Below are 22,841 nucleotides of genomic sequence, written 5' to 3'. Positions count from 1 at the left end.
GGGCAAACGAAAATAACATATTTTACCTTAATAGATATACTATATATATGTATCTGTTCTTTATTCCTAGAGTTAATTATAATTAAGTATTACTTCAAACGCGCGTAAAGATTACACGCACACACTTTTTTTTATTCAGAATTTGCGTCGCATGTGACTTAGTTATTAAACAAATAATTGAAGTACTAAAATATCAAATACAACTCATACGTCATAACAATGACCAGCAGAGGGGCAGACAATTAATTTTTCTTCTTCTAAGTATTAATTAATAGAATAGTATTTTTTTTTAGATATTAATATTGTTACATGTAAACTAATTATTAAGAAAAAAAAAATAATATTAAAATTTAAATGTTCTCTCTTCTATATTTTATTCAGTTGTATTGTTTCATATCACTTATATTTTATTTGGTATTATATTAAATATAAAACCGAAGGCTGACCGTTCTGCCTTCAATTCATGATCGGTCTCCTTTTCCATTGTCCGTTTTTCGTGTCATCTAACGCATCACCTACAACGATCAACAGAAGCAATGAGATCCTATATGAGATTTAGATCACCTTGCTCCAATATATGCAAATCCCACACTAAGGGCGCTTTTAGTGTCACGCGGATTTGCTCACGCACGCGGGATTGGCCCGCATGCGTAAAATTTCACGCTGCGGATCATACGCAGCATGAGTTTCAGTTTTCTACGGGCTGCGTAACGGTATAGACGTGTTCAAAAATGATCAATGTCAGAAGAATATGTGTCGCTTACATACTTTACAAACGACGAAACAAGAAGACAAGAGTACATGTTGATCCCTTTCTTGAAAATAGGCTTCTTGCTGGGGCGTTTGTTACACATTTTGGAAAACTACAAAATAGTGAACGTAAATTTAAAAATTACTTTCGAATGTCCATTCGTTCTTTTGATGAACTGTTGTGTAAAATTGAGAATAAGCTACAAAAAAGCAGTTTACGAAGGATTACAATACAACCGATTGAGAGGCTCGCTATTACATTAAGGTAAGTTTTAAATTTTAAATATTTAATTTCTTGCTATGATTTAGTGGAAAGGGATTTGAACAGGTAGGATAAACGTACCAATCCCAAACCAGTAAAGGACTTTTTTGATTTCAAATTACTGTCATGTGTAAATTTACATGTGCAAAAAAAATATGGTCATGTACTCTGGTCAACTGCAAAAATGTTAAACAGAAAAATCAAATCAATGATATTTTCAGTAGTTGACCATCGTGGTCAATTATTGAGACATCATACAACACATGTTCTAGTAATTATCCAGTCTAAATAAACGGTATAATAATGATTGTTTGTTTGAAATATCGTAAAGTAATGCGTCATTGGTTATTAATTGTTGAAATTTCATAAAATCAGATTATTTCACTCATAAAATGTCGCCTTTAAAGTGGAATCATTCCTACCTTTCATCACACGCGACTTATAAAATTATATAAAGTTATAGGTTTGCACATGACAGTAATTTGAAGTCAAAAAAAGTTCTTAATTGGTTTGGGATTTCAACTACATACACAATCCTTTTTTTATCTGATAAAGTACACATGGCCACAGATCAAGTTACCCAAAACCAGTATAAATGGAACTCGCACCTTGCGCATTATCATACTTAGGTAACCCGTCGGAGTCCCGCTTATACTGGATTTGAGTAACTTGATCTGTGCCGTGTGTACAACCGCACTCATATGAATAAACAAACAATTAGAGAGAAACTGGAGAAAAAAAGTTAATCGTACTCATTTTAATAAAAAGAGTTTTATTCATAAATTAAAAATCAAATTTTACATCATTCATTTCTTTGTAAATTTGTATCCTGAGCGTTGACATTACTTTCGCCAGTAGATGATGTTGTTGCTGGGTTATAAATTATGTCATAAGACGTGATATTAAACAGGCGACTTTCAGTCGAAATAAGAGTTTCATTATCATTCACTGCAGCAGAACTAATAGCATTGTCGTTAAGACTGGAAGTATCCTGGATTATACTATTGGTTTGGTAATCTTGATTTATCGGTGACAAACTGTCAAGCTCAGTAAAAGCACTAGAACTTGTTGTAGGTATGGGGCTGTAGTATGCAGGTTGTGTTTGACTTTCCATTTCCATAACTATATTTAACACTTTTGTTCTGAACATTAGTTTTTGATATCTAGTGAATCTTTTTAATGAAGGCTGCAGAGACTGAAAGAAAGCCAAATCCTCACTTTCCAGCTCCAGTTGCTTAGACTTTAAGCATTCTAATAACTGTGCCTCAAATTCGGATGGTGCTTGCTTTTTAGATTTTACTTGTTTTTGTTTTAATGTTGGGTGAGAACTTTCTTGACGTGAAGTACCTGGTTGCGTGGACTCATTACGTGTTTCTAAATTACGTTGTGATGTTAGTTGAGAACTTTCTTGACGTGAAGTACCTAGTTGCGTGGACTCATTAGGTGTTTCTAAATTACTTTGTTCAGACATTTCTTCACAGAGTGACTCTTCTCCGGCAGTTTCCGTTGTACTGTCTAAGAAAGTCAAAATGTCATAGTAAGAATATTTCTTCTTCTTCTTACTCCCAGAGCCGGATGGCTGATTTTTTTCAGATATCTTGTCTTTCTGGTAAGTGTCCCTTGCTGTTCGCCAGCGTTGTTGTATTTTCTTGTCTGAAATGACAAAATATAATAAGTAGTTGGCAAAAGTACACACAGTTTCAGATCAAGTTACCCAAAACCAGTACCAATAAAATTTGCCATCATCAATATTAAGGTGAAAACTTCCGGAAGTCACTAGCGCTGTAAGTTTTTAATTTGTTTTAACAAAAATTAGCTTCATTAGATTCCTTTCATTTGTCGGAAATTTTACCATAGGGGTTAATTTATACAGAGGAGATTTCTTATAAAATATTAACAGCACAGTTATGTATCTCAAATCTGCTAAAAGTGGCCACTTTTAGCAGATATGAGATACATAACTATACTTCGAACATTTCATATGAAATCATAACTGCATAAATACCCCCCTATGATAAAATTTTCGGCAAATGATAGAAATCTAACGTAGCTACAGTACTGTAGTTAAAACGAATTAAAAACTTCTAGCGCTAGCTACTTCCGTGCCCTTTCACCTTAAGGGTATTTATTTTTCTTCTGAAGTAAAATTCGAGCGGTGCATGCCGTCTTATGTCTGATGTCAGCATTATTAATATATTATATAATCATAATATTATTAATATATTGTTTTTGTTTTCAGATATTTGGCAACTGGTAATACATTCACTGATCTACACTATTCCTACGTGATTGGAATTGCAACAATTAGCGAAATAGTAACACAAGTTTGTTACATAATATGGATTGAACTAAAGTCTGAATGTATTCCACAGCTTAATGGGATCAAATGGAAAGAAATCGCAGAGGGATTTCTCACATATACAAATTTTCCTAATTGCTTGGGTGCTATTGATGGAAAACATATAAGAGTGATTCGACCGCCGCACAGTGGATCACTATATTTTAATTATAAGAAATATTATTCTGTAGTGCTCCTCGCAATGTGTGATGCTGATTATAATTTTACATATATTAATGTCGGTACCAGTGGAAGTAACGCCGATTCAACCATCTTTAGAAGGAGTCATTTGTATACGAAACTGGAAAGTAACACGTTGGGTATCCCTGACCCGCAAGAGTTGCCTATTATTTGCCCCGAAGTAGCTTATCCATCTAGTGTAAGAGCAAAGTTGCCGTTCGTGATAGTGGGAGACGAGGCATTTGGTTTATCATCACATGTGATGCGGCCTTATGCTCGTGATAATTTACCTTACAAAAAGAAAATATTTAATTACCGTCTGTCCAGAGCTAGAAGGTACATAGAATGCACTTTTGGAATTATGTCAAATAAATTTAGAATATTTCACAGATCCATGACTGTCAAGTTAGATCTAGCACAATTAATAGTCAAGACGGCATGTGTACTTCACAATTTCATAAGGAAACGGGATGGATACATGGTCAGCCATACATTTGTCACAAATGGTTTTACGGGACCACTACCCAGGCAGCAGACTGAAAGTAGTAAAACGTCGGCAAGTAATATCAGAGATATATTTGCAGATTACTTTATCAATGAAGGAAAAGTCTCCTGGCAACACCGATATATAATTAATTAACTAAACTCAAAAGGTTTTAGAAGGTTTTTGATGTTATTTGTGAATTAAATAATTATGCTTATATTAATAAAGTAATGATGCTTGTATAAATAAAATAATAAACCAAACACATACCCGCCTCTTTTCTTTCCTCTTCGCTCAAATTTTCGTAGTTAGGTGCCAATTCCTTCAAAATATCTCTCCATGCAGCCTCTCTCGCGTCCCTGTTTTTGTATAATTCATTGCGTTTATCCCACAAAACGGGCCGCAGATGAACTTCAATGATTACTCGCTCTGTATCGATTTTCATTTCGGCAGTACAATACGGCGCGTGCGCCCCGTTCGACTCTAAAATGGGCACTGAAGTTGTAGGCAGTGCTTACGCATGCGGATACCCCGCACCGGGGTGGCGCCCCGCACAGCGCCCCGCGTCCCGCGTGCGTATATCACGCTTTACAATAGATACCTATATGAAATTGTTCTTTGCGGATGCTACGCATGCGGGCCAATCCCGCGTGCGTGAGCAAATCCGCGTGACACTAAAAGCGCCCTAAAGCTCGCGGGCGCGTGCCCTCACCTCCCGCCGGCCCGCTCGACGTCGCCTCACCCCGCGCGGCTCGCAGGGCCCCGCGCAAGTGCACGTTGACGATGTCACGCTCGTCGATGGCTAGACCTATCTTCTGCGCTACGGTGATGACGACATGGAGGAGATTCTCGCCTCCACTTTCCTCTACTCCGGTAATTTCTACGTCGTTCAGTAGTCGCTCTTGTTCGCTATTATTGAGTCGCTTCCGTAACGCATCAAGTGAACTGTTCAGCTGAGCATTTTGTTGTTGGACGTCTTCGAATTTAATTAAATTTGAGGCGTCCTCAAGATTTGACACCCGTTGTTCTATTGTATCTAGCCTTGTATTAAATTCAGATACCAATGATGACAGTTTTGTCATCTCAACTCTAAAGCCCGACAACTCTGAGCGCAACAGTTGAATTTCTCGAATTAGACACGGGGTCTCGCTAGGTTCAGAATCGATGGTGACATCTTCGCCATCCTGAGACCGGTTACAGTCTACCCTTTTATTGTTTGATCTTCCTTTACATGACTTACATACCCATTTATTACTGATTCTCGAATCAGGACTGATATTGTTGCACTGTCGGTGATATAGAATAGAACACTTACTGCACTTAGAACTGTCAGCCACTGCGAAGAATTTCCCACAATCAGGACACTTGTTAGGCATTATTTGTTTTAGAAACTACTTAATATAATAATTATAATATCAGAACGTGTAACACTTTCAAAACAAATGTTGTGGGTACTTTAAAATAATTCGAAGTGCAATATATTTAAATATTAAAATTTAACACAACACAGTTAGAAAACACCAATAATAACACTTTTATTTAATTAATTAAGAAGTATTAACGTTGTACTATACTGTATATATTATATACATGGGTAAATACAAAACATTTAATAAAAGTTTTGTTTTAAATGTCGCTACTACGTGCTCTGTGCAGTTACGCGGTTTTATTTACAATCTAATACTATTCATTTATTATACTATTTATTTACACAAACTAATACTATTCATTAAAATAAACTTGTAAGTTGTAACCTAGCTTTTGAATAAAAAACAAAATATAACAGTATACTATTAAACAAGCTCTGTTGCCTTAACTCCGACGCCGACTTGCCGACGCCGCAAGACGTTTTATCCACTGCGAGCAAGCGAGAAGACTGCACTGTTTTGTAAGCCGTGAACGTTGTTTTCAACAAAGTAACACCAATTTTGTTAATAATGACCACTAAAACATTGTCATTATTATTACATCTGGGTTGGCAAGGCATATTTGACCATGCCTGCTCCCCTCTTTGCCCGTCTGCATGATCCGAAATTGTGACATATAAGTACTCATAGAAGTCTTTCCAAATTAGCATAAATAGTTAACTGTACCGAGATTACAGTCTAAAGAGAAGGTGTACAAGAAACTGACGAAAGGTTTTTTTATGGAAAAGGACAACCTAGCGTACGGGACACCTAGTGTAAAGTGATCACCGCCGCCCACATTCTTTTCTTTAGTGTTAATATATAAGAATATATATTGAGTTGGCTCAGTGACCAACCTAAATAAAATTATATCAATGAAAAGGGAATGGGTCAATTTTTTTTTGTATAGAGAATTTACGACAATGGAGCTTTTTAACCCATAGGGTTTGAGGCCACCAATTACATTCATTTATCACTAATAAATAAAGGACTCGGCTGCCGGTAGATGGCGCTGTCCATGTTGAGTTTCTTTAAAGTTTATCATAATAACATGGTGTCAATAAAATCTGAAGAAATTATTTAGCTGTTTATCCAGCATATTCGATATTTTGAAGAGGAAACTCTTGATTCCGTTCTGATAGGACTCAATAATATTAATCGTGGCAGTTTAACGTAGTAGAATATATAATATATTGAAGTGATTCAATATTCATATTTCATCGTTGTAACCTGTAATTTGCAAAATGATAAATTTGATCTCGGAAATTTACCAGTGGGAGCCGGGACGCACCTTTGCACAGGATGCCGCGGCTAGATTATGGGTACCACAACGGCATTTCTGCCGTGAAGCAGTAATGTGTAAGCATTATTGTGTTTCGGTTTGAAAGGTGCCGTAGCTAGTGCAATTACTGGGCAAATGAGACTTAACATCTTATGTCTCAAGGTGACGAGCGCAATTGAAGTGCCGCTCAGATATTTTGGGTTTTTTCAAGATTCCTGAGCGGCATAAATTGTAATATGCAGGGCCAATCAATTACCATCAGCTGAACGTCCTGCTCGTCTCGTCCCTTATTTTAATTAAAAAAAGGGATATTTCTGAATAAAATATCGTGTGCGACCGTTTGAATGTTTACCAATATTCTTATAAGTTATTGTGGCGTAAAGAATTAATGTTATGTTCCTTCCGTCAAAAACTCTCCCTCGTGTAATGTCTACTTTTAGTTTAAACATTTTTTCTTGTTTTTGTGGCAGGAGTGGTCGGGTACCACACGGTGTGGGGCGTGGTGCCAGCACTGCACTCTCCGCTCATGTCCGTCACCAACGCGGTGTCGGGCATAACAGCAGTTGGAGGACTACTGTTGATGGGCGGTGGATATGTCCCCGAAACCCCTGTGCAGGTATCAACAACATATACTACACGGCCAAATTATCTCTCGACCTCGCTGGAAGGTAAAGCCCCCTCCCTTTCCCCTTTCAACCCCCGCGCTCGTCCTGTTGTGTCAGTACGGTTTGCAGTTTCATTATCGTTTGGTACATGTTGTGATATTTTCGTGCTATCACTGCTTTTGACTTTTGTTGTTAATAGTTCTGTAGTTTCTGTTGTTCTGTATCGCTAAATAAATACTCTTTGTATTATAATAATAATAATCAGCATAACAACACAACACCTTTACATCAATCTATAATACTGAAAAATTAAATCATAGTTTATTTATTAATAATAATATCCTAGTGATGCTTGTTTTGCACACCGTACAGTGACAATGTGACGTCATCGACGTCAGGTCTGCAGATAATGTAACCAGGTACAGCAATAATATTTATTTAAGTTAACATGGGACGAAACAGGTCCGCTTAATGTAAATCTGCCTTGATAATATAATGCTATATCTTTTTTTCGCCATTGTCGGTCGGCAGGTGATCTTCTGGTATACCTAACACATATATGGGCGGCGGCTATTGAAAGCAAGGGGGAAGGCCTAGCAGTTAGCCTGGATATAGCGAAGGCCTTTGATCGTTTATGACACAAGGCGCTCCTCTCAAAACTTCCATCATTTGGGCTTCCTTAGAAATTATGCAAGTGGACCTCCACCTTTCTCACTGGGCGCAGCATACAGGTTGTTATCGGCGGTTATTGCTCGAATTCCCAGGCCCGTGAACGCTGGAGTGCCCCAAGGCTGTGTGCTGTCCCCCACACTGTTTCTTCTGCATATCAATGATATGTGGGACACCTCCAACATACATTGCTATGCAGACGACTTCGAGACGGCCCACATTCTAGCGCTATACAAAGCGCATGTCGGGGACCCAGTGCTCTGTGAACGGCTGGATCACTTGGCGTTGCGTAGAGACGTCGCTTCTATCGCATTTCTCACGGGTCCTTATAAACCGTCGAATAAACATACATAATGGCTTTTATTTATTTGCCTATTAAAATAATAATATTGACACACTCTTACACAAATTAACTTGCCCCAAACTAGGCATAGCCTGTACTGTGGGTGGCAAGACAACGATATAGTTAATACAATATACTTAAACATATATAAATACAAATAAATATCCATGACTCGGAAACAAACATCCAAATTCATAAAATTTATATAATTGTAAGTAAGTAAGTAAGTATATCTTTATTTGGAACAAACACTACAAATACACGAGAACATTTACAAAATTTAATAACAAATAACATGAAAAAACTTATCTTAAAAATTACTATAATATACCTAATCTAAGTAAAACTAACATACATTAAAAAACTAAAGTAAGGCTTATTCTATATCAACATAATAAGGTGGTATTTGCAGTGTTATGTCCCAAAAAGGTTTGCTACTCAGCATATTAGTTGGGTATCACCCAACACTGATTTTCAGTAGCTACCTTCAATAAGCCGGCCGTCGCGATAACAGCCACAAGTGCTTCCATTATTAAATACAATAATTATGTAATAAATAAATGATAGTACTCAAAACATAAGGTAAAAAATAATATTATAGTAGACGGCTAGATCGTTACAGTTATTAATTAGATATATATTGATTATATAATATATAAAATTCTCGTGTCCCGGTGTTTCTTACCAAATTCCTCCGAAACGGCTGTACCAATTTGTATGTAATTTTGTGTGCATACCGGTTTTTTATATTTTTTATTCTATATGCCCAATATATAAATATATATACATACATATATAAACCTATATATCCATATATACATATACACATTAAATATATTCATTCAAACTATGAAAGAGATTTGCGGCGTGATTTTTTTTAAAACTACATATTAAGATGTATTTTGAGAGAGGCCCAACTGAAGTGTAAACAAATACGTTTTATATTTATTTCTAAAGGTATAAACACTATTTATATTACGAAGGGGAGGAGGTAAGTCATTCCATATTTTAGAATAATTATAACAAAAGCCTCCTTCGAATGCCGCTGACCGGTGTGGTGGTACACAGAGCAGGTAAGGAGAAGCTCTAGTGTGATACTTGCAAGTGTCAGCAGACCATCGTAACTTGGTATAAAGATATTGTGGAATTTTGTATTTTATAACCCCAAAAAGAAGAGTAGCGAAATGCAATTGTCGCCGATATTCCATTTTTAGCATTTTAGCATTATTTAGATATGGTGAGACATGTTCACGAGGAGGGATTTTAAAACAATATCTAGCGCAGGCATTTTGTACCCGCTGAATAAGATTTTTAGTTCTTGCTAAGAGCCTGTGACTTATAACTGCATCGGCATAATTGAATTTAGATAGAACTAGACTCTCACAAAGCTTGATACGTGTCCCTACATTCAAGTAATTCCGAATATTGTATAAAATTTTAAGTCGATAGAAACAGTTTCGGACGGTAGTGAGTGTATGCTTCTCAAATCTTAACTGTTCGTCCATTAATAAACCCAAGTTACGTGCTTCATTAACTCTTTCGATACTTTTCTCATTTATTTGAAGTAATGGATGCTGTTGGCCTATAATATCGATCTGATTTCTAGTTCCTAATTGCACCTACCGAATCGAATTTCGGATTCGAATCCGGACCTCTAGCTCAATAGGCAGGGTCATTAACCACTGGGCTATGTAGGTCGTCAAATTAGAATGTTAAGTATTATTTTTAAATATTTTACAAAACTTACTATTGTTGTTTAGTTTTTGTTATTTATAATTTTTCTTGTAGTTGTATTCACCACGAAAGAATGGGTTTATTGAACACCTCGGATTCGTCTTGTGCCTACAAATTACTGTCGTTGTTATACGTACCCACGTATAACAACGGGAACAATACTGAAAATGTTTAGAATTGGCCAATTAGAAACATTGCTAATGAAAACGTTTTTTGAATTTCAATTTTAGAACTCTTTGGTAACCTAATGTAGTATTGCATTAATTTGACATTTGTTTTTGTGAATTGGCGGAAAACCTAAAACTCTTGTTACACATGAAAATGAACCTAACGCGAGAAAATTTTGGTCAATGATTTAATATGACTTTCGTTGTAGGCTTACTCAACAACAATGCTATGCTGCGATTAGTATTTCTTAATGAAGCTCCATCTCGTGCCACTATTTACAATTGGTTTAACGAGTTTAAGCGTGAATGTAGCAATCTCAATGATGATCAGCGTGAGGGACGTCCTTTGACAGCGACTACTGAAGATATCATCAGTGCTGTGCGACACATAATAGAGGAAGATAAGTGAGTGACCTATCAGCAGATACGGGCAAGCCTAGGCATTGGTCATATTCATGGGCATGAGTCAAGTTCAAAAAATATTACACGAAGATTTAGTCGTCAGGAAGCTTTGTACCAGATGGATTCCCCATACTTTAACCGACGACCAGAAACACCTTCGCATGGACTGGTGTCGCCAAATGTTAGATAACTTCAACGGCGGTGACTCAAATGCTGTATTTGACATTGTCACAGGTGATGAAAGCTGGATATATTGCTAAGAACCCGAAACCAAAAGACAATCAGCTCAGTGGGTGTTTCCTTTCGAGGATCGGTCAAATAAGGTAAAGAAAGGAAGAAGTCAAGGAAAAAGATGATTGCCTCATTATTTGGTCGGAAAGGTCATTTCGCGACAGTTGTGCTAGAAGATGGAAGGAGAGTTACTGCAGACTGGTATGTCAATCGCTGTTTGCCTGTTGTCTTGGAAAAAATCGACATCCCCCTACAGCCAATCCTCCTTCACCACGACAATGCTTCAGCGCACTCCGCAAAACGGACTGTTGAATATTTGACTATGGCAGGTGTCGAGATAATGAGTCATCCGCCATACAGTCCTGATCTAGCGCCTTGCGACTTTTATTTATTCCCAAGAACTAAAGATAAAATTCGAGGTTTTTTACGAGCAGAGATTCTTTACGAGCCCTGAAAATGCAGTGAAAGCGTACGAAAATGCCATAAAATAGACCCCTAAGGAAGAATGGGCCCACTGCTTTTCTGAGTGGTTCCATCGAATGCGACGATATGTTGAGAGGAACGGAGATTACTTCGAAAAACATTGGCAACTTTCTACATTAAGCCGTTTTTCATTTTCTAAACATTTTCAGTGTTACCTAGGTTTCGTAGTAATCGCTGACTTCCTCCCCTTCATTATTAATGTATTTTTTTTCCTCTTTACAGTGGCTCGCCAGTACAGCCGCTCTCATCTCCTTCGTGAACGTGTTCGGCGGATTCTTAGTCACGCAGAGAATGTTAGACATGTTTAAGAGGTAATATAAATCATTTTAAAAGTTTTTATTGAACAAAATGGTTCATTTTTAATGACAAAAAGTGACGAGACGAGCAAGACGTTCACCTGAATGCAGTGCCGCTCTGTATTCTTGGGAAACCCAAAAATCCTGAGCGGCACTACAATTGCGCGAGTCACCTTGAGGCATAAGATGTTAAGTCTTATTTGCCCAGTAATTCCTCTAGCTACGGCGCCCTTCAGACCGTACACAATAATGCTTTCACATTACTGCTTCACGGCAGAAATAGGCTCCATTGTGGTACCCATAATCTAGCCGGCATCCTGTGCAAAGGAGCCCCTCCCCCATTTGAACTCTATTGAATGAGATAAAAGATAAATATTAAGTTTCAATGTGCAATGTGACTGACACCATAGGCCACTCTGAGAAAATAAATTACTTCTATGACTTTTATTTCATTTTATAACGTTAGCATATTTTTTGTATTTTAAACATGTTTTTAGGCCAGGAGACCCGCCTGAATACGGATATTTGTACGCGATCCCCGCCGCAGCATTGCTTGGAGGCTACTTAACTACTGCAATGCAGGTACACATCATATTTAACTTATATAAATTGCATTGTATATATATATATATATATATGTGTGTGTTATGATATTTAATAGAAAGTATGTACTAAGCAAATAAAAAGCATCGAGACTTCATAGTTTTTTAAAAGGAAAAATCTTAAAAATTTTAAAAGGAAAATATTATTACTCATCAGTCATTGAACAAACAGAACAATAAACAATATAATTATATTATTATTAGCATTACCATTACATTATTTATATTTAAATATATTTGCATATCTTGATTTTTATATTTAACAAATATCAGACCAATATCAAAATCTTGTAGAGAATGACTAATTTGTATATTGGATTTATTTTGTTTATTATTATTTATATTATTTCTTTGTGCGGTGTTTCCGGGACGATACGACATGGGTACCTTCAAAAAAAGCGCGTACACCTTCCTCTGTGATTCCTCTGGTGTTGCAAGAGATTGTGGGCGGCGGTGATCGCTTAACACCAGGTGACCCGTACGCTCGTTTGTCCTCCTATTCCATAAATATATATATATATCCAAAATATTCTACAGGTATATAACCACATCAATGGGCGTCACGGGCTATCTTGCGTAAAATCGGCAGGCAGAACCTGACGTCACGCAGCATTAATGAAGTCATCCGCAGGGCATATACCGCTCTTAATGTACCACCTGTTTTAGAGCCAAATGGTATTACCCGCCGTGGTGGCAAGCGTGTTTATGGCTTGAGCACGGGAAAGGGCGTTGGTGTGGGACGCGGCTTGCGTCGACACTCTGGCTCCTTCTCATGTCCACTTGACGTCAGTTGGTACTGGGGCTGTTGCTTCGACTGCTGAAGACAGCAAGCGTCGCAAATATGTCGGTCTCAGTGAGTCTTACATCTTTGTGTCGTTTGGTGTCGAGACACTTGGCTGGTGGAGCCCAGAGGCGCGGAGAATGTACAAAGTACTATCTTCTTGCCTCAATACTGGAAACCCAAGCGCTGGCAGCTATATCGGTCCAACTGATCAGACTGGCGATCTAACGCGGGAACACTGCCAGAATTATTGGTACACTTCCCTGTAATGATAGTTTTAATTTAATGTAATCATAGATAATATTGTAAATATAATTATATGATTTGTTCTGTTTGAATAAATAAATGAGTATTCCTACAGGGTTATCCAGAAGTCCACCAGATGGCGTACTTAGCCTCTTCTTTGTGCTGTGTCGGAGCTCTTGCAGGCCTCAGTTCACAAACAACAGCTAGAAAGGGAAATTATTTGGGAATGGTACGTATATTGCTGCTATTAAAGGGTATAGGAGGTTTTTTTTTCATATTTGTGTGCAATCGATGATTAGAAAAGGCATCCATAAAGAAAAAGACGTAGCTACAGACTCAGCCCAAGCTTAGCCCGCTCATTGTAATCTTGATGACTTAAGCATTAATCTTTTGATCATTGTAAAGGCATTGAGACAAGATGATCATTTAACATAACTCCGCCATCTTTATTTTTCATTTAAAACCTTAAGAAATTATTTTTATTTATGTATTTCAAATAATTGTTAGTTCACATCATAATTAACTATTAAGATCGATGGTGTAGTTATGTTTGGATCATAAAGACAGTTCTATGATCTTTGGTCATTAATCATACACCGCAAAGTATAGGCTGTATGATTTTGAATTGTTTTTATACATTTTCACCTTAACGAGGCAACTTGGGTTTTAGCTCGTCGAAAGTTTTGATGATTCTTTAGTAATATGAGGTTGCACATTGGTAAGCATGTTGCGAATAACCAACGTATATTTTATTATAATAACTTTATTGATGATCATAGGTTTGTAACCCGTAATAGTTTACATACACCAGTGAGAGGCTCCTTTGCACAGGATGCCGGTTAGATTATGGTTAGAATAATGGCTCCTTTTTGTGTCGTAAAACAGTAATAGCAATATTGTTTCAGTCTGAAGGGCGCCGTAGCTACTGAAATTACTGGGCAAATGAGACTTAATATCTTATGTCTCAAGATGACGAGCGCAATCGTAGTGCCGCCAAGTATTTTTGGGTATTTCAAGAATCCTGAGCGGCACTGAATTTTAATTTGCAGGGCGTATCAATTACCATCAGCTGAACGTCCTACTCATGTCATCCCTTATTGTCAAAAAAAAAATCTTGTGAGCTGTATTGAAGTAGAAGGGTATTGGACGACTCGGCTGCATAATTTCATATTTATCTGTAAATCCTGCTTTTTCTCGAAATTATTATTTGTTTATATTTGTATTTTATATGTGTATTCGCAACATGCCTACATAAATCATGGTATTGAAACTACACGACTATTTTTTTGCGATGTGTATTACAAAAATATTTTTGTAATTGTTTAAGATCGGCGTGACCGGAGGGATAGCGGCGACTCTGGGCGCGTTGACCCCGAGCGCGGAGGTGCTGGCTCAAATGGTGGGCGTGGCCGGTATAGGCGGCCTGTTGGGGAGTGTCATAGCGAAGAAGATTGAGATCACTGACCTGCCTCAACTCGTCGCTGGCTTCCATAGGTAACTCACACAGATCAACTTATTCATATCATTCAAATATATATTATATATTTGAAGCATGTAAATTTGTAAAACAAAATAATTAAGCATTTATTTAAGAGACCATTGAATTAAATCCTCGTTCCACAGAATTACTAGATAAACTGGTTTATGGCCACTGTCACGGAACAACATAACACTTAAATCGTATCCATGTAATGTGCATAAAGACCATTGAAATAAATCATACTGATTCTTATACTATCATATAAATCTGTAATCTCGTTATGTATGTCCTCTTATAACTCAAGGACAGCTTGAACGACCTAGTAATATTAGTAACTTTTATTATTTAGCCTAGGTTATTATTAGAGTACTCACAAATCTAATAGTACGAGATCCGACTGCAGGATTAGTGCGCTCATCGGTTATTTGCTAAAAACCAAATTTTTATGTATATTTATAATTAGGAGAATATATATCTACCAAGTTGCCTATCAAAATTTGGACATACCTGTTTACACCTGGCTGCGAAGAGGTGCGGTCAGGTGCACAACGGTAACCGTGATTTTTTGAAATCATTATGTAAATTTCCGTGATGTAGACGATATTTTATTTAAAAAACAAGTGAATGAAATTTTTCCCAAAAATCAATTAAAAATAATTTAATTAAAAATACTAGCGGCCAAATTTTGATAGGCAACTCTTTTTCTTCTCTTAAAAAGTATCTCGATACCTACAGATAACGCGCGAGGTGAATGCAGAGTTCAGGAATGCGATAGTGCTGTCATCTAACTATAATTGATGACCATAATTATGAGTGTGTCGATAAATTTAAACAATGCTTCAATTTTACCATTTAATACTAGGTTAAAATGATGAAAAAAATATTTTATTAGCTTTTTCATCATTTTAATCTAAAAATTAAATTTCAAATTTTTGTTGATGAATATGGCACAGCAATAGACTGTAGGCGTGCGGATTGCGGGTGGAGATGTTCCCGCTCTTTACTCCAAGCCCCTACTACGTTCAACTCGCGCGATAACTGTAGATACAGCATAAGTAGATTAATATCTGCGTTTTTATAGTTTAGTTGGTATGGCCGCAGTGTTGACCTGCGTCGCCACATACATGCACGACTTCCCCGCAATGGCGCTCGACCCAACAGCGACAACATTGAAGACTTCACTGTTCCTCGGGACTTACATAGGTGGAATTACTTTTACGTATGTATACCATGTCTGTTTTGATACGTTTAATATCCTTGCATTCATATTCTGATATATAAGCATAATTTTTGAAGTGAAATTTTTATCACATCAATACAAATCGTTTCTTCCATCTGTCGCATGTCACGGTACAGCCCGCCGCGGTGAATTTAAATCATTAATTTCAACAACTACTTTTGAATCTGGATGGCAGAGTATTCAAACACGTCAGATCTAAGCTCTCGTTCCCGAGTTCCGAGATCCTGTACATGAAGCTACAACCTGAGAGTTGAACAAAGCATACAAGATTTTATGACGATACGTCACACGAACGGTTAGCAGTTGGCACGGAACGCCAGAGGTCGGGGGTTCGAGTCCCGCATCGTTCATAAAATTTTGTTTTCTTGTATTATTTGTGTATTAATCATAGGAGGTATCCTATCACTTAAAAAAACATAACAAATTGTTTGGTGGATGTGTTGCAGCGGGTCGCTGGTGGCGTACGGTAAGCTGCAAGGGTCGCTGTCGTCGGCGCCGCTGCTGCTGCCCGGGCGGCACGCCGTCAACGCGGGGCTGCTGGCGGGGGCTCTGGGCTGCGGCGCCGCACTCGTGGCGCTGCCCGACGCGCCCGGCCTGCCGCTGCTGACGGCGGCCGCGCTGCTCAGCGGCGTGCAGGGGCTCACGCTCACGGCTGCCATTGGAGGTACCCACATTCTGCAAACGCCTTTCGTTCTTCGCCTCCTTTCTTTTTTTTTAATACGGGACGAGACGATCAGGACGTTCAGCTGATAGTAATTGAGACGGCCTGCTCATTATAATGCAGTGCCGCTCAGGATTCTTGAAAAGTCTAAAAATTCTGAGCGGCACTACAATTGCGCTCGTCACCTTGAGACATCACTAGCTACGGCGCCCCTCAGACTGAAACGCAGTAATGTATACACATTACTGCTTTAGAAATAGGCGCCGTTGTGGTACCCATAATCTAGCCGGCTTCCTGTTCAAAGAAGCCTCCCACTGGTAATCTTTCTCCGATAACGCCCTGTAAACCGCGCCTTTTAAACAACGCAACCAGTCTTCGCCAATGCCTTCACGGTGCACCCAAGCGTTTTGATACCAAGTAACCCACTCCGTTCACAACTCGCAAATTAACGCGTCGCGAAACGCATTGTGAAAAAGAGGAAAACTGCTTGAACCAATTGAACTACAAACAAGGACCGGATTAAGTTTCGGCAACAGTGCAGATTCATTGGGTCAGTTTCCTAGTCATACAGTAGAACTACTACTACTATTACTATATATGCTTTTACAGCAAGATCATAGCTAATGTTCAAAACAAATTTGTTACGAAATTTAAAATTTTTGCGTGGTAAAGGTTACTATAACATAAATGACTTTCTTAATGATACCACAAATAAGAAATGGACCGACCGCATTCAGACTATTAAATAATAAATTTTGTTATACGACATTACATTGCGCCCATATTTTTTTGAAAAAAAAAGAAGCTCATAAGTTTATTGCTCCCTTTCCTCTCAGTGTGTGGCATACATTTTCGAATGGATTTCAGACATGCGATCTTATTTTATTCATTTATCAAAGAATTATAACTGACATAGCCCAATTACACTAATTTTTTTTTAAATAAACAAGAATATAAAAAAAATATTTGAATAAAATTAAAATTACAATTAAAAATAGTTTTATCATTTAAATAATTAAAACTTTCGTAAGTCATTATTCAGTTATTAATACGGCTTTACTCTCGTTTTTGTCGGTGTCGGTACCGAATAGATTCGAACCGTTCGGAGGTCCTTCATCAGCGTGAGTGTGGCGGGTTCGCGATAACGTCCCACCTCTTACTGCGGACTTGAGCTCGGAGTGCGCGGCTGGACAGGGCGGGGTGCGCCGGTGATGACCAGCACAGTATCACTGACACTGTATCACTATTGGTGTCCACAGCTGACCAGAATGTACTCACAATGTCCACTCCGTGATCATCAGCACTATGGGTCTTATTGCGAGACGCGTTTTGTAACACAGGTTTCCAAGTTGGTGGCAGAGCCCAACCCTTGTCTCTATAAAAATTAGGTCGACGGTCAATTTCTTTGGCTTCTAGCAACTTGCGAGACGGAAAGTTTTTATTGCGAGCCAATACTTTCACCTTATCGAACCTAATATAATGTGACGTGTCGGAGTTTAGAGCGTGCTCTGCCACTGCCGAGGTATTGCTATCTAACTTACGTACACTGCGTATGTGCTCTATGAGTCTGGTTCATATGTTGCGTCCCGTTTCACCAATGTAGCTTTTGCCGCACTCGCATGAAATTTCATAGACGCCAGAGCTCTCCAGAGGGTCCCGATCCTTAGGAGATCGTAGAAGACTACCAATCTGCGTCAGGGAGCGGAAAATTGTCCTAATGCATATAGCATTAAGACAATTTTCCTACGTTGTAATAGGTGTCCAATTTTATCTGTTACCCCTCTCATGTATGGTAGATATGTCGGGACCCGCTCCACATGTTGAGGCCGCTGTTTGATGGTCGGGTTTGCCAGTCGATAACACTGTGGCCAGTTGTGACCATTGCTCTCCAACACTTGCCGCACGTGTCTCAATTCTGACTCAATGAATTGCTAATCGCACAAACAAAGGGCGCGCGATTAATGAGAGTGCGTGGTACAGACGACAAGAGTGACGGATGGTGATGGGAATCCGCTTGACACACAACCTAATTTTAATAAAGACAACGAAGACACGAGTTGGGCTCTGCCACCAACTTGGAAACCTGTGTTACAAAACGCGTCTCGCAATAAGACCCATAGTGCTGATGATCACGTAGTAGACATTGTGAGTACATTCTGGTCACCCGTGGTGGACACCAATAGGGATACAGTGTCAGTGATACCGTGATCGTCATCACCGGCGCACCCCGCCCTGTCCAGCCGCGCACTCCGAGCTCAAGTCCCCAGTAAGAGGTGGGACGTTATCGCGAACCCGTCACACTCACCCTGATGAAGGACCTCCGAATGGTTCAAAACTAGTCGGTAACGACACCGACAAAAACGTGAGTAAAGCCGTATTAATAGATAGTTTTGTCATGTCAAAAATCTGAAATAAAAACAATCTTAATCTAAAATTATAAATTTTCACAAAAGTGCAGGATCTGACCCATGAGGTCAGCTCATTTATGTTATGTCTCATTTGTCCACTTATTAAACTATGGTGCCCTTTAAACCAAAACACAATAATGCTTGCAAATTAATTGACGACCAAAAGGTGCCATCGGCTTAAAGTTTTTTTTTATGAAAATAAGGGAGGAGAGGAGCAGGACGTTCAGCTGATGGTAATTGATACGCCCTGCCCATTACTATACCCTAAAAAATCTGATCAGCAACTTCTAATTTCTGTTTTTCACAATATAAACGAAACGGCTCGCTCAGCGCTTGGGTGCGTCGAAAAAAAAATCGGTGCACATCGGAATTCGGAAGTAACAAAATCAATTGCATACTCGTATGAGAGCAAGTAAGATATGCATTCGGGGATTAAAGCCACGACCAGTAATTGGTCCGTAGCTTACTATCGTTATTAAATTGCCAAATTATGTTTTTGTAACATCTAGCCTACCTATTCCTGTGATTGTATAACTTTGACGAATCTTTTTTCTAAGTAAATAGTATGAAATATAGCCGCGGTTCGAACAGGCAGTCTTATGGAGTGCCTATCAGCTTTTAGCGTAAACTTTCTGGTTGGGTGTTCAATAGAAATTTGGTTATAGAATAACGGAATTAAATTAACTTTAACACTAGTGGTATATCTTAATAAAGGTTATTATTAAAGAAGGCATTGCCTTATTGCCTATGTGGAATGCACGCCCCTGAATTCATAATAATGTGATTTTTGATTCCAGGTGCTGACATGCCCGTGGTAATCACGGTCCTCAACAGCTACTCGGGCTGGGCGCTGTGTGCAGAAGGGTTCATGTTGAATAACTCCCTGATGACAATCGTGGGAGCGCTCATTGGGAGTTCCGGAGCCATCCTGTCTTATATTATGTGCAAGGTTATTTATTTAACAATAATTATTAATAATAATTAAAGAATCATTGAGAGCAAAATTCAAAGAAATTAACATCTTGACAGTTGCATCTCAATATATTCTTGATAATGTAATGTATGTTCATAGGCACATAAGTGAATTTGCCAGAAACTGTCATAACCATAATGTTAACACCAGGAACAGACATAAACTGATGATGCCTACTACTCGGCTAAGTCGAGTTAGTAACTCTTTTGTTATGTTTAAAACAAAAGTATTACGTTATTCAAAAGAATTGTTAAAAAACGTTTGTGTGGTAAAGGTTACTATAACATAAATGACTTTCTTAATGATACCACAGATTGGGAATGGAGTGAACGCCCCCAGGCTATTAAATAATAAGTTTAATTGTACAATATTACTTTGTAAACATATTTATTCGATGAAAAAAAAAGCCCGCTGAGTTTGTTGCGCCCGTTCTTTTCAGGTCTGAGGCATTCATTTTGGAATGGGTGGTAGTTTTTTGACTTTCAATAAGTGATGTCACATCCTATTTTGAATAAAAATATTTGAATTTGAATGAGATATTTTTTTAATACTTAGATTACATTTAGTGTTGGAATTCGTACGCGCTGGTTATGTTGCGTTCAGTGCTCAGCTGACAGCGAAGTTGATTGCGCGTGTACAATTATAGTACAATATCGTGATAGCGCGTCAGCGGACCGATGTAACTGTACGCGCGTACCAATTCATCAGCGCTGGACTGTACGCGTTTATATGTTTTCATTGTTTTATAGTAATATAAAGTATTTTATAAATTGGTTATAAACATTCCCATGAACAATCCATGTGAATGCTGCTCAAGGAAACATTTATTTATGAACAAATATATAAATGGTTGAAGCTTTCGTTTCTTCCATTCAAGACTGGATAATTCCTCGTAAGTCGGCAACGCTCCTGTGGTTCCAACTCTGGTGTTATCCAACTCTCACCAGAGTGGGCGGTGGTGATCACTTTACATCAGGTGACCTGTTTGCTCGGTTGTCCTCCTCTTCCATAAACAAAAGAAAAACTTGATCCAAGAACCACACGTGGATATAAGTATGATGGCAGTAATGCCCCGGCTTATATCTTGACACTGCTGTGGTCTTTTTTAATGACAATATATCACCCGGTTACAGTATCTCTGGGTCTGACGTCGATAACGTCACATCGTCTCTTTGGTACGGTGCGCAAAACAAGCATCACTAGAATATTATTATTAATAAAAATAAACTACGATTTATTTTTTCAATATTATAAGATGGATTTAAAATTGGTGTGTTGTGATGCTGATTATTATTATTATTATTATAATACAAAGTAAAAGTATTTATTTTTCTGATAGAACTATTAACAATAAAAGTCAAAAGGTAACAATGAAAACTTAAAAAACAAAGCACGAAAATATCACGACATGTACCTAACGGTAATGAAACTGCAAACCGTACTGACGCAACAGGACGAGCGCGAGGGGTTGTAAGGGGAACGGGAGGAGGCTTCACGTTCCAACGAGGTCCAGATATAATAGTAGAGTAGTGATAATTTATTTTGTCTGTGGACACAGGCTATGAACCGCTCCCTGCCGAACGTGATCCTAGGCGGTTACGGTGTGACGACAGGCGGGTCTGCGCGGCCCGCGGGCGCCACTCACACCGAGATGAACGTTGACTCCGTCGCCGACATCATACACAGAGCTTCATCCATCATCATCACTCCTGGTGGGTATTCATTAACAGTGTGATGAAACACTAAGGCTTAAATCTATAGAGCATACTTAGACTTTGCTCAGTCTTTACTTACGTAAAACTTAGCTGAGTGTAAGTTTAGCTTAATCCTTGTTTTTTTTTTATAGTCGAAATTATACTTTGTATTACTCATGCGGGAAAAGTAGTATCTTGGCGCTGGTTGTTGCGGTTGAAAAAGAGTCGTTTGCCCATTTTAAAATTACGCGTTTTTTCGTAAATGAAACTGTTGTTTGAGTGCGAAAAGTTTACTTATCACACGCAAATTATACTTGGCACACGCAAATTTTGATAAAATTGCTAAAATAAATATAATATAAGTTACAAAAGTTTAAAAACGAATATGTAGTCGGAAATAATACTTAAATCGTCGCATTTGTAACAGTATGTGCAACTCGTGCGACGTTGTCGACAACTTTTCGAACGAGTTGCACAATATACTAGAGTTTAAGCTAAGAGAGCCCAATGCAAATGTCAACTTCGCGTTGTATCACACTCAGCTAAGTAAACTAATTCATACGTTTTTGATTGTAAAAAGTGAGATATATATTATATTGTTAAGGGTAATTTCAATAATGATTACACATCAAATAAACATTAATATTTTAACATGTTTCGTCGCCAACTAACAAAATATTCACCTAATACAAAATATTTTAATTGCAGGTTATGGACTGTGTGTTGCTAAGGCTCAGTACCCCATAGCTGAACTGGTGAATATCCTCAAAGATATGGGCAAGAAAGTGCGCTTCGCTATTCATCCGGTCGCTGGTAAATAACGAATTTCTAGAAACTCCGCTATATAAAAAGATCGCTTTCGACTTGTCATTTTAAAAACTGTTATATTTAAAAAAAACATTACTTTCATTCACTTCAATATTTTGTGTGATTAAATTAGGAAATGTAAGATATATATAATGACAACTCTTTAACACTAACATAAGTATATCTTTGTGCTATTCTCAGAAGTCCAAAAAATAATACTATTGTTTGTCCACCAAACATTACAGTTAAAACTATTAATCGACGCCATACAACTACGTCCAGCCGTTTAGGAGGTAGTTGAATTGTGAATCTAAACC

At 38.1% G+C, this 22,841-nt stretch overlaps 3 protein-coding genes across 20 annotated transcripts in view; 2 read left to right on the top strand and 1 right to left on the bottom strand.

Moving 5' to 3' along the window:
* The window catches only part of LOC126971270 (extended synaptotagmin-1), an 81,476-nt gene that overhangs the window by 10,247 nt on the left and 48,388 nt on the right, over positions 1–22,841 (top strand). The gene's annotated exons all lie outside the window — the stretch shown is intronic.
* LOC126971268 (NAD(P) transhydrogenase, mitochondrial-like) overlaps positions 1–22,841 on the top strand; it is an 80,927-nt gene that overhangs the window by 52,622 nt on the left and 5,464 nt on the right. For 2 of the 11 annotated variants that reach the window (XM_050817466.1, XM_050817467.1), the window contains exons 12-20: positions 11,559–11,647; positions 12,130–12,214; positions 13,377–13,490; positions 14,589–14,755; positions 15,823–15,960; positions 16,428–16,645; positions 19,848–19,999; positions 21,582–21,735; positions 22,426–22,530. The exons of 2 other annotated variants lie outside the window; for them this stretch is intronic. In XM_050817466.1, coding sequence (XP_050673423.1) covers positions 11,559–11,647; positions 12,130–12,214; positions 13,377–13,490; positions 14,589–14,755; positions 15,823–15,960; positions 16,428–16,645; positions 19,848–19,999; positions 21,582–21,735; positions 22,426–22,530 — 1,222 coding nt within the window. Of the gene's footprint in view, positions 1–7,172; positions 7,319–11,558; positions 11,648–12,129; positions 12,215–13,376; positions 13,491–14,588; positions 14,756–15,822; positions 15,961–16,427; positions 16,646–19,847; positions 20,000–21,581; positions 21,736–22,425; positions 22,531–22,841 lie in introns of all 11 variants that reach the window. 7 more of the 11 variants (XM_050817465.1, XM_050817470.1, XM_050817471.1 and 4 more) reach the window with 7 other exon arrangements.
* On the bottom strand, positions 1,764–4,670 carry LOC126971273 (uncharacterized). 2 transcript variants are annotated; one of them, XM_050817486.1, is made up of 2 exons: positions 4,285–4,670; positions 1,764–2,665 (listed from the first exon to the last, which is right to left on the bottom strand). In XM_050817486.1, the coding sequence occupies exons 1-2, from the start codon at positions 4,457–4,459 to the stop codon at positions 1,815–1,817; spliced, it is 1,026 nt and encodes a 341-aa protein (XP_050673443.1). In that variant the 5' UTR covers positions 4,460–4,670; the 3' UTR covers positions 1,764–1,814. The 2 variants fall into 2 exon arrangements, with proteins under 2 accessions (XP_050673443.1, XP_050673444.1); XM_050817487.1 differs by lacking the exon at positions 4,285–4,670 and having other exon boundaries at positions 1,764–3,307.

Source organism: Leptidea sinapis, chromosome 23, assembly GCF_905404315.1.
Source record: "Leptidea sinapis chromosome 23, ilLepSina1.1, whole genome shotgun sequence".
Lineage (NCBI taxonomy): Eukaryota > Metazoa > Arthropoda > Insecta > Lepidoptera > Pieridae > Leptidea > Leptidea sinapis.
The sequence above is the reverse complement of the archived record's forward strand: the minus strand, read 5'-3'. Positions and strand labels throughout refer to the sequence as shown.

Bases quoted from the DNA above. Each gene is read 5' to 3' on its own strand.
- LOC126971273 (XM_050817486.1), bottom strand. From the start codon at position 4,459: ATGAAAATCGATACAGAGCGAGTAATCATTGAAGTTCATCTGCGGCCC. The intron at 2,666-4,284 runs GTATGTGTTTGG...TTGTCATTTCAG, and splicing joins AGAGGAAAGAAAAGAGGCGG to ACAAGAAAATACAACAACGC.